The 11,065-nt window shown below is 53.1% G+C and overlaps 1 protein-coding gene across 4 annotated transcripts in view; it reads left to right on the plus strand.

The window, feature by feature from the left end:
* Positions 1–10,717, plus strand: part of VPS8 (VPS8 subunit of CORVET complex) — a 74,044-nt gene extending 63,327 nt beyond the window's left edge. For all 4 annotated transcript variants that reach the window (XM_039696947.1, XM_039696945.1, XM_039696946.1 and 1 more), the window contains 3 exons: positions 302–470; positions 9,267–9,347; positions 9,997–10,717. In XM_039696947.1, the coding sequence (XP_039552881.1) occupies positions 302–470; positions 9,267–9,347; positions 9,997–10,152 (406 nt within the window). In that variant the 3' untranslated portion in view covers positions 10,153–10,717. The remainder of the gene's footprint in view (positions 1–301; positions 471–9,266; positions 9,348–9,996) is intronic.
* Positions 10,718–11,065: the final 348 nt, after the last annotated feature.

Below are 11,065 nucleotides of genomic sequence, written 5' to 3' on the forward strand. Positions count from 1 at the left end.
TTTGGGCACTGCACCATCCTGGGCTCATTTGTGTATTTGTACATCTTGGACCTGCCACAGCCCTGGCATCCCCATGTCCTGTCTGTAAAATAAGGTGAAATCATTGTTACCTGGGTGTCACAGTAGCTGCATCAGCAAATGGGCAGCCAGTGTTGACTCCGAGTCTGAAATCAGCAGGAGGGTGAGGATACACTGCTGATTCCCAGATGCAGCCTTTGCCCACTGGGCAGCCCCTTGCCCTCCCTGTGCAGGGCTCAGGAGGTGCTGCCCTGCTCCCAGCCCTGACCTGCTCTCTTCCCAGCTGTGGCCACTTGTACCACTCGCTGTGCCTGCTGAGCAAGGAGTGTGGGGTGGTCACCAAGGGCCTCATGAGGTGGATGTGCTACAAGTGCAACTCCAGCAACAAGGGAGGGAAGCTGAGTGAGAACTTCTCAGAGCTGAAGAAAGGGACTGCAGCATCCCTGGCACAGGTAAGTTTTGTGAGGTGGTTCCTTGTTAGGTAAACTGTCATCATCACTTTGTTCTCTGTCTGTCTGTGCTTCCAGACAAGACTCTGATCAGTACCTGTCAAACACTCTCAGCAGCTAATTGGTCACTTTTCTGAATGCCAGGTTGTTTTGATGGGGGTGCAACTCTGGAAGTCAAGGAAATTTGTTCATCCAGAAGGTCTAGGAGCTGGTGTTGGGGCCAGCTGGATGCTTGCAGCTGGTTGTGTGGACAATTCCTGTCCAATTATTTTTAGGTGTGTTTTATATAAATCATAGATTGAAAGCAGGCACATTCCTTGTAGCTGGATTGTGGAGCCTCTGTTCCACCTTCCTAGCAGATAATCTGGCTCTGGATAAAAGGTCTGGGATTGATTTGACTCACTAAGTGCTTGCACAATGTTTTAAGAAGCTTGAGTATAACCAAGATTGATGCAGCTGGATTTGGGTGAGAGAACAGAGAATTAATTTGTATTTATTGTCAGTGTTTGTGCACTGAAAGTTTCATCATCCCTAATTCAAACTGAAGAACAGCCTCAAACATGCATGGAGCTGCCTTTTTCCTGGCTGGTGCTGTGGGTGGTGAGCCCCATGGCAGCTGGTTTGTTGGGTTCTCTTTAGGGATGTTGCACGTGTGCAGCTGAGCTCTGCTGCTCCACGTTCCAGTGGCCCCTGGCTGAGGGTTTGTTCCCAAGTGCCTCGGGGTACTTTGTGTATTTCTCACTGTATGGATGTGCACAGAGCAGCGTTTTCACTCCTGGAACCAAAATAATTCAATCTTGGAGTATGTTTTTGTAGTAGTACTTTGGTTTTGTTGGCGCAGATGATTTCAATTCCTGCCAAACCCATCCTGATCAAAAACTGGCTAAGGGCCTGAATCAGCTGCTGTCAGCTGCTGCACTCACAGGAGAGGCTTCCTGCTTGGGGAGATTGGGGAAAGGGAACCTTGCAGGCCTGTGTGGAGCACCAGGCAGTCTCTGCAGTCAGGCTGTGTTAGTCTTTGATTTGGTGACAGCAGCCAAGCTTTCCCAGGAGCTTGGAAGTGGAGTGTGGTCCAACCAGGCTGAGCAGTGTGTGTGTCCTGTCCTGTCCTGCCTCAGTGGGATTGGGCACTGCATCTAAGGCTGGCAGAGTTCAGCAGCCCCATGTCTCACCCTCTGCACTCCTGCCCCAAAGGAGTGAGAGGAAATGGGGGTGACAGCCTGGGGTGTAGTTTAAAAACTGAAAGCAGAATTAACTACTAAAACTGCATTCAGCATTTGAGTGCCTGACACTTGATTCCAGTGCTTTGTAATTGGGTTATCCCTGGCTTTCTCTTGGGCAGTCAGTCAGGGAGCCCCTGTGGCTCCCCTTTGACATCAGTCTGACTGACTCTGTAGAGAAAGGAGGGGAAATGCTCCACACGCCATGGCAGAGACTGGGGTAAGGAGAAGATGCTTCCTTTTATTTAACTGATGAAGGAGAAGGGCTGGCTGGGACTCAGGGCCTGAAGGGAGGTGTGGAGAGACTGGATGGGGAAGCAGACTGACAGCATGGCTCATGACGTGCTAGCTGGAAAGTGTCCATCCCAGTGCAGGATGGTGCCCTGCTGCTGCTGCTTCCCTGCTGCTGTCTCGTGCTCTTGGCAGGGAAGTCATGGCTTCCTGCTCCACACACAGCCCAGCCCAGCAGAGCTTGGGCAGGGTTCAGCAGAGCCCCAGCACTGCTCAGCCCCCAGCTCCTCCTCCCTGTGTCCCAGATCCTCTCCAAGTCTGGGATGTTCCTCACATACCCAAATTACAATATTTAACTGTTGTACTCACATGTGATCAAACTGTTGTGCATTCACATCTTAAAAAAGCTGAGTATATTTGGACTTGGCAATAGACTGGAGAATCTCCAGCTCCTGCAGGAAAGTTGTTTGCTGAACAATCACTGCTCAGCAGCATTAGTTAACCCTGGGAGGTAAGGATTCCTCTGACCTGGCATGGGCTGAGTTACAGAGTAGTTTCTGTGCTGGGGCAGTGCTGGGAATGCCCACTGGGGGACATGGGGCTTCTCTGTGCCCTCCCTTCACTCTGCTGGCCCCGGTCAGACCCAGAGCTCTGGCTTGGACAAGCTGCTCTGGCTCCACAGCTGGTGTTTGTGAGCAGGAAATCCTGAGTGAGTCCTGCTAACAGCATTGTGTTTCCAGCCCTGCCCTCCTGAGAGTCAGGTCTGGGGCTCCCAGGCCCTTCTGCACAGAGATCTGTGGGGAGGGTGTTTCCCTGTGGCCCCTTTGAAGACTCTGAAAGTTTAGTTCCTCTCTTGGCAAAATCTAATGTGGTGATCTTCAGCTGAGGTATTTATTTTCTTAGGAAGCCTTGAATTAGGAATAGAGTCATGCTGAGAAATGCCACTGAGCATCTGGAGTGCATTTCACAGCACTAATTCTGCCCTGCCCAGGCAAAGGCTGTCAGCTTGAATCGTGCAGTGTGGCTGAGATGTGGATGTGGAACGACAGCCCAGCAGACAGGGCTGCCTCTGCCCCTGTGCTCTGTGTGTGGTGCTGGGGCCAGTCCCTGACACTGGGGAGGTGGAGAGATGCCACCAGCCAGCACTGACCCATTATGGGATCACTGGCAGTGTGGATTTAAGTGGAACCTGGCTGGGATGAGGGCATGCTCTGCCCCAGCCAAGGGGAGCAGAAAGAAGGGCACAGGGGATTTTCTTTCCTCTGGTTCTACTACCAAGAGTTTGTGCTTTCTGTTACCCCTGATCCTCACTGCCTTCCCAAGGGTAATCCTCTGGGGCTGGGCCATCATCTGTCCTGCTCTCCCTGCCTTGGAGCATCCCCTGAATGAGAGTTAAAAGAAATGGGAGCTTGTTTTTCGAGCTGTATGTTTGTTGTGGTGTTTGTGGGGGAGGAGGGCTCAGCAGCTGGGCCACTGCCCGAATACCTGCAGGAAAGGCTCTGGGTGTCTCAGCCACTGATTCCCAAAACTCATTTGCCTCGTTTCGATGAGCACAAGTTCTCCATTTGTTCTGCCAGCTTATGCAGTAGGGATCAGGGAGAGGAAGAGTCTTGGCTCCTGGGCCATAAGCCCTGCCATGAGCCCCTGAGCTGCCTGCTCTGCTTGTTCTGTGTCCGAGGAGTTCTGAGCGTGCTGCTGTTGGAGCTGTCCAGATGGCAGATATGTTTTATTCAGGAGTTTAATCCTGTCAAGTCACGCCAGGACGGACAATGGACTTGATCCATAGTTAATCCAGTTTGTCAGGCTCTACCTTTGGGCTCTGTCCTGCAGTTTTCCCATGTCCCTCCCTATGACAGCCTTCTGGAGCCTCTGGGACAATTCCCACGTGTGGGGGGCTGATACCACATCCCTCATGTGACCTTAAAGGTCCCTCTGCACCACGTGCTTTCTGTTGGGCAATAGTGAAGGTTTAGGATGGGCTTTTTCACCAAAACTTACTTTAGAGCTTGACAGATGTTACCTGACCTCCATCCATCAGGAGGCAGAGCCAGTGTCACTGTTTTCAGGGTAACAGTGACCATCAGTTATTAACTTGTCTCCAGCAATACAAAACACTTCCAAGGGGTTTGTGACTTTGAAAATATCCAGATGTGATCCCCCCAGTATCACCATAGAGATAATTAGTGTTTTACACAGTTACAGGAATGGGCATTCTCTCCTCTGTGGAGAATGTTCCCATGTACAAATTAACTGAGCAGATATCCAGTCCCTTGGCTTTGGAGGTGGATTCCTTCACTTCAGCAGTGCACAGGAAATGTGTGAGGAAGGAGCTGGAGACACAGAACATCTGATTGCTGGTAATGGAAACAAAAGTGATCTATTCTGAGTGCAGGTGTCTTCATGAGGAGGACTGGCACCAAAGGTAAAAATGCAAACAATACAAATTGAAAAGGACTGATTTGAAAACCAAAATTATCCTGTAACAGCTTTTAAATCAAAATTTACTGGTTTTTTGAGCTTCTCATGCTAGAGGAGTTGGGTGAGTTTTGTTGTTTTGTGGGAATTTTTTGAGAAATATCAGAATGAATTGTAATTGTGTCCCCTGGCCTTCCTTCAGAGCAGTCTGCAGCCTGGCAGAATGGTCCTTGCACTGCCTACAATCCAAAGTCTGGCACTGTGGGGTCTGTGAGACACTGACAGGGGGCTGGGACAGCTGATCCTGGAGCCAGGAGCAGTGAGACCAGGATTACCTGGGGAGGGGTCATGGCCTGGTTAAGAGCAAAGATGGCAAAATTGCAGTGGGGAATCTTGGCTTGACTTTACATCTCAATTTCTAAGGAAATATTCCTACAGTCTGATGTAAATTTCCTCCATTTTAATAAAACATTGCAGTCTGGGAGGGTGTGTAGAACAGACTCATTGAAATGCAGTGGCAGCTGCTGGGCTGCAGCAACCTGTGGATGTTCCCACAAACTGCAGCAGTCCCTGTTGGCAGTGATTCCACAGCCCAGGGTGTGCCCATCAGGATCCAGCACAGCACCAGGGCAGGGCAGGAGGTCACTGTGCCTCCACAGAGGGGCTGGGAGCAGGGACATGTCCCAGGGGAGCTGCTCCTGGAGCTGGGCTGGCTCCTGCTGCTGCTGCAGGGGGGATGGCTGTCCCCCCCTGTGGTCCCAGGCTGAGAAATAACCAGCTGAAGGTGCAGCTGACTCCTGACTGATGCTCCTCTGAAGGAGGGGAGAGAAATAAAGACAAGCCAAGGCTTTGGCTGTTTGTAGTCCCATGATGGGAGGGTAGGAGAGTGCCAGTGGTGCTGGCTGTAGCCCAGGGTGCAGGAGCTGTTCTGGACAGTGCCTTTCAGGAAATCAGGGGAACATCAGTGTCTGGTAAATCCCAGCAGGGGGAAGCTGCAGTTCCCATGGAACCCTGGCAGCCTGTGGCACAAGGAGAGCAGTGTTGTGTGCTCTGTGTGTGACTTGGGCAGCTGCAGCTGAGCTCATGGGGCAGAGCTGGGCATGTTCTGAACCTCCCAGACACACAGCAGTGCCAGGGGACAGGAGGCAGAGGTGTTCCCATGGGTTTTCTGTGAGGTTTGGGGTCACATGGCCAATTAGCCTCTGGCAGGAGAGGTCACTAACCCTTACTCCAAATAGGATTTCTTCCCTCTTTTGTGTGTCTTTTACATAGGACTTGAGGGAATGGCTGGAGCTTTGTCAGGGTGGGGTTAGGCTGGATATTATGGAAAAGGTTCTTCCCCAGAGGGTGCTGGGCACTGCCCATGCTCTCCAGGGAATGGGCATGGCCTCAAGGCTGCCAGAGCTCCAGGAGCATTCAGACGACACTCTCAGGCATGGGGTGGATTGTTGGGGTGTCTGTGCAGGGCCAGGGGCTGGATTCAATGATCCTCGTGGGTCCCTCCAACTCGGGACATGGTGTGATTACCTTCCCTTTCTCTCCCAAGTCCTGTCCCTGAGAGAACACTGCACCTCCTCAGCCTTTTGTGCTTGGCCCTGTGGGATCTGTTCAACAGCCTTGGCTCAAGTCTAGAAAACATTCTCTGCATGGAGCCTCTGAATTCTCAGGTGCAGGTGCTGAGCTCAGCCCAAGCACAGGCCTGTTGGGTGCACCTTTCACATTTAATCCATGTGCTGCCAGGTTTCCCTCAGAGCCTGCTGGAGGAGAAATGAGCACCCTGTGTGCTGGGCCGTGGTGTCCAGGGAGGACGTGTGGGGGTGTGTTTCTCTAATTAACTCAGCAGTGTTATTGCTCCTTGGCTGAAGGCATCAGTAGGAGTCCAAGGGAAGATCCCAGCAGCACCTGGTGTAGGCAGCAGCAGCTGCCCAGGGCATAGTGGGAGCACAGGGATGTGCCTGTGTGCTCCCTGTCTGACACACACAGTGCCCTCCTCTCCTGTCACTGCAGTCTCACGTGGCTGCAGCAGTGACTATCAGAGCACAAACAGACCTGTGCACTCCCAGGCCCTGAGTGGGAGGTTTGCTCCTCAAGTTCAGCTGGAAACAAAAGACATCTGCCTTCCCCTGGTGCTGCTGAGGAGGGAGAGCCAGGGCTGTGTGCCAGCCTGCCTGTGCTGGGGAGCCTGCTCTGCCCTGGGCACCTGGGGCTCTTGGCTGCCTGTGGCAGGGAGCAGGCAGGGCTCACCAGTGTGCTGCCAGCACTGGCCCCTGTGTGCCAACACAGGTGAGGTTCTGCAGGCTCTGGGGCTGTCCCAGGGCAGGTGCCCAGCACCCTCCAGGCTGTTCCCTGTGAGCCGTGGGCTGGGAGTCTGTCCCAGAGTGTCCCTGGGCAGGGGCTCTGCAGAGCACAGCAGAAGCACACTGCTGTTCTCAGAGAGGCATCCTGAGGTTTTCCTGAAGTCCCTTAACAGCTCTGTAATGTCACTGTTATTGCAGTGACTTTGGTCACAGGCTGCCTTGCTCTCTCTTTGGTTGGTCATTCTGGGTTCCTGGGAGTACCTTAAAAACAGCAGGGCCTTATCTGGCAGAAGAGAGGCAAATTTACTTTGTTTAACATTAATTGGCTGGCTTTTCATTAAAGCCCTGAATTTGGGTACGTGTTTATAAGGCTGATGAGCCATGGTGAAGAAGGGGAGGAAGGCCAAGGGTGGCCTTGGTGTCCATTGCCTGTGGGCTCAGCTCTGTAAATGGGAAGGTGGGAGAGTTGCCTTTATTCTGTGGAATTCCAAAACCTTCTCTAGGACTTCTGCTGCATCTCTCTGTGCCCCTGGGGCAGCGGGGTGCTCTGAAGCTCTCACTGGTGCAGCAATATCTTGTGTGGAAGGAATGGCTGAGGGCATCTCTGGGTTGGGTCTCTTGACGTGACTATGGACAGTGCCTCTGCTGAAATGTTGGGATCTGCTTTGCTTAAGCACTGGCTGATGATGGAATTTGTAGCTGTTAAATTAAAGATAATTGCAAGCTTGGGAGGGCTGTGTGGTGACTAGCAGAGGGGGTGGAATATGTGCAAGAAACACATGCAATAGAGATTAGCATTAGTGGTGGGATCGAGGAGAGCTGGGAAATGAAAAAAACCTTTTCCCTTCCTCCTGGCTGAGATCCTCAGGAGATGAACTGCCTCTCTGGGGTTCTGTGTCTTGTCTGAGGCCTTGCTGAGGGGTGTGGGGATGTGGCTGGAAATGGGTTGGGGGTGCCCATCTCAGAGGTGGCCAGCCCTGGAGACAGAGGCTGTGCTGTGGGGTGAGCCCAGCGCCTTCCACTGACACCTGAGTGCTGCTGCTGGACCCTGGGAGCCTCCCGTGGCTCCTGAAGGGAAACATGCCTTTAGTGACACGCTTAAAAAGGAAAAGGCCTGACAGCAGTTGTTTCCATGACAACAGAAAGAATTGCCTGCAATATTTCAGCTCATCAGCCTGGGAACAGCCTGATTGATAGTTACGTACGTGTGGTAGGGAGAGAGCAGGAGAGGAGAGGCCAATTGTATTGCATTTTCCTTGTCCTTGAATGCTTGTGGCCACAGCAACTGTGGAGGGCAGGTTTTCCTTGCTTTTTGTGTTTTCCAAGTGAGGATGACCTATGTGTCCCTGGGAAGCACTGGTACAACCTGCTGGCTGTGAGTCCCTGACCCTCCCTGTCCCAGGCTCAAAGCCTATGCCAGGTGTGCAGGGAATGGGGGCATCTGGCTCCCTGACTGGCAAATAGTTATTTACACTACAAAGAATATCCTGGAGGAGGAGGAGAGAGCTTGGAAAATGTTTCCAGCATAAGTGATCTGCACTCAGGACATTCCTCTCTTCCCAGACTAATGATCAGAGGCAAGGCGTGTGTGGGTTTGGGATGGTCTCAGAACTATCCAGGCTTCAGGAAACCCATGGGGGGCTCAGTGCATCTCCCACTGCCCAAGAGCTTAAAATCAATGCAGCTTCAGTCAGTACCCACTGGCAGGATTGTAGCATTTTTGGTTAGTAGCCCCTGGGAGATGTATTTTGGAGAAGATATTTGAATGTTCCCTTCAAAATAGATCCCCAGAGACAACAGATGCCAGCCTGCTGCTCATGAGGGAGGCTGTTCTCCTGGCTCCTGTTGGGGCTTCTTGATGATGCTTTTGCTTTGCAATATGAGCAGAAACGTTCAAAATAGAAACATTGTGGTGTGATAAATGGAACAAACCTACAAGAATCTGTGATGCTTTGTCATCTCTCCCTGGGACATATAAATGGTGCCATTTACAGCAGTCTGAGTGTGTGCCACCCTCTGTGCAGCTCTGGGCCCTCTCTGCCCTCACCTGCAGCTGCCCCTCACTGCTGGGGGACACTTGGCCTTGTACCCCCCAGCTGGGCAGGGACGTGGCTGCCACTGCCGTATGACTCACCTTGCCTCCCCTTCCCACCCCTCATTTCCCAGCTCTGTCTGTAACACCCCACTAGAGGACAGGAGACGGGGCTCATGATGCCATTATAGGATGGCAGTAGTTGTTGGCAGTCACTGCAGAGTCACGGGGTCACGTCCCTCCAGCGTTCCTGTGCTGTGGGGTCAGGCTGGGACACGGGCAAGGGCTGGGGGAAGCTGTGAGGGAGTTTTCCCATGCCTTTTTTCCTTCCTCAGAGGTATCCCAGTCTGCCATCAGGGACAAAGCCCAGCAATAACTCACTGTGGATGCAGGGGTGTAACTGTCCTTTGGGCAAGAACAGGACTAATTTTTTTCCCCCCAGTCCTGGGTGCACATAGTGGCTTCATGCCAAGGCAAAGATGGCTAAAAAGACCTCTCAAACAGGTTGTGGAGTGACTGCTCCTGGCCCAGGAATTAATTTCTGTGTGTAGGAACTTGGCAGCCTGCTTTGCATGATTTCTGTAACTTTCTTACTCTTTCTCAGATGAGCTCAGAGTCTGTGTTGGATCCTCAGCAAATCCAAGCTTTTGACCAGCTCTGCCGACTCAACCGAGGCACCTCCCGAGTATGTACCCCTGGTTTTCCTTCTGCTTTCAAACTGGTGATGGGCATTTTTCATGTGGCCAAGCCAGACACTGGCACTGGCAAGCGAGGGCTCTGCCTTTTCTCTGGGGTTTGGGCTAGAGCTGGCACTTGGCTGTGGCACACTGCAAAGGCAGCCATGCTGGGGAAGCCACTGGCAGGGAAACCTTGGGAATGACTCTGGCTTTGTGGCTGGGCCTGACAGGTGTCCATGGGGTGATCCTTTGTGGATTTGTAACTAAGCTCCCCTCTAGACACTGTAGCTCCTGCAGTGGCTCAGAAAACTCCTTCCCCCTATGCCCCTGCTGTCCCAAGGAGAGCGCAGCTCCCTCTGTCCCTGGCATTTTCCTTGTGCCTCCTGCCTGTTTTGGCTGTGGTTGTTGGCACTTTCAGTTCTTTCTGAGTTTGTTTTTCAATTATGTGATTTCAAATCAACCTAAAGACCCCTGGAGAGTTGTTCACTTGAGGACTGGTGACCTGCACGGAGCTCCGTAGGGTCCCTCCATGCCATCCATGCCCTTGGCTTTACCTGGGTCAAGGCTTCTCTCGCTGCAGCAGGGACACAGTGACGCCCTGGGCTCTGTGTACCCTGCAGGAGCATTCCCAGGGTGACCAGGGGGTTTTCCTTGCAGCTGGCTCTCCTGACGGAGCTGGCGCGCGGTGGCCACGGTGGCGGTGACAAGCACGGGCTGCTCAGTGTTTCCCACGGGGACCCGGCCACCAGCAGCGTCTTCCAGAATGAGAACTTCCAGCTGCACCTGACGCCCCCGCCGCTGGCTGAAGAGTAGCACTCCTGCCCTGGCTGCTCCCAGGCAGGTGCTGGGGAGCCTTCCCACCACAGCACAGGATTTTGCCCACACCCCTTTCCCAGAACCCGCTGCGCTGACCCCAGTGGGCATGGTGGGTCATAGCTGGGTGATGCCCCAGCTCTGCTTTGGCAGTCGTGGGGCAGCTGGGCTGGAAGATGGAACTCTGGGACAAACCCCAGCATGCTGGGGCACAGGGAGGGCTGCCTGTGCTGACCCAGGGGCTCATGGCAGCAGCAGGAACTTTTCCAAGTAACTGAATCAGTTCTGCCCTGCTGGAGGAGCCTGTCCTATGCCCAGAGGCCCCGTGTCCCTGTGCTGTGCTGGTTCTGTGGCTGGGGGCCACACCTGACTTCTGTGTTCTGCTAAAAGCAGCTGTTCTGGCAAGGCCTGGCCCTGCTGTCTCATGGCAGCAGCCATGGGGTCTGAGGGCACAGAATGGGCAAATCCAGAGAAGGCTGAAGAATGCAGGAAATGACACCTGTGTGAGCAAACTGACCTGCACACGCTGTGTTCTACCAACCCATTAAAGAGGCCCTTGGTTGAACTTGCTGTGACTTCTGCACTTCTGTGAGTGAAGCTCAAACCTCCCCTCTCACCTCATACCTGTGTTGGGTGCGGGAGGAGTGTGTGTGTAAAAAAGGTGCTGTCACACACACACTCCTCTTCCCCCTGCTCACTTTAGCACCAACACTTGGGTGTTTTGGGGTGCCCTCAGGGTCCCAGCTGCTCCCAGAGCACAGCACCAGGTGTTGCTTTCCCTACACACAGAACTCGTGTGGCTGATCTGTGCAGAGCTCATATGGAATGGCAGCAATATGGAGCAGCACAGCTGCCTCCAAGGAACATGGAAGCACCAGGTGTTGTGCAGAGCTCACCTGGGTAGGAGCAGTGC

Source organism: Passer montanus, unplaced genomic scaffold (assembly GCF_014805655.1).
Source record: "Passer montanus isolate IOZ18808 unplaced genomic scaffold, ASM1480565v1 scaffold115, whole genome shotgun sequence".
Taxonomy (NCBI): Eukaryota; Metazoa; Chordata; class Aves; order Passeriformes; family Passeridae; genus Passer; species Passer montanus.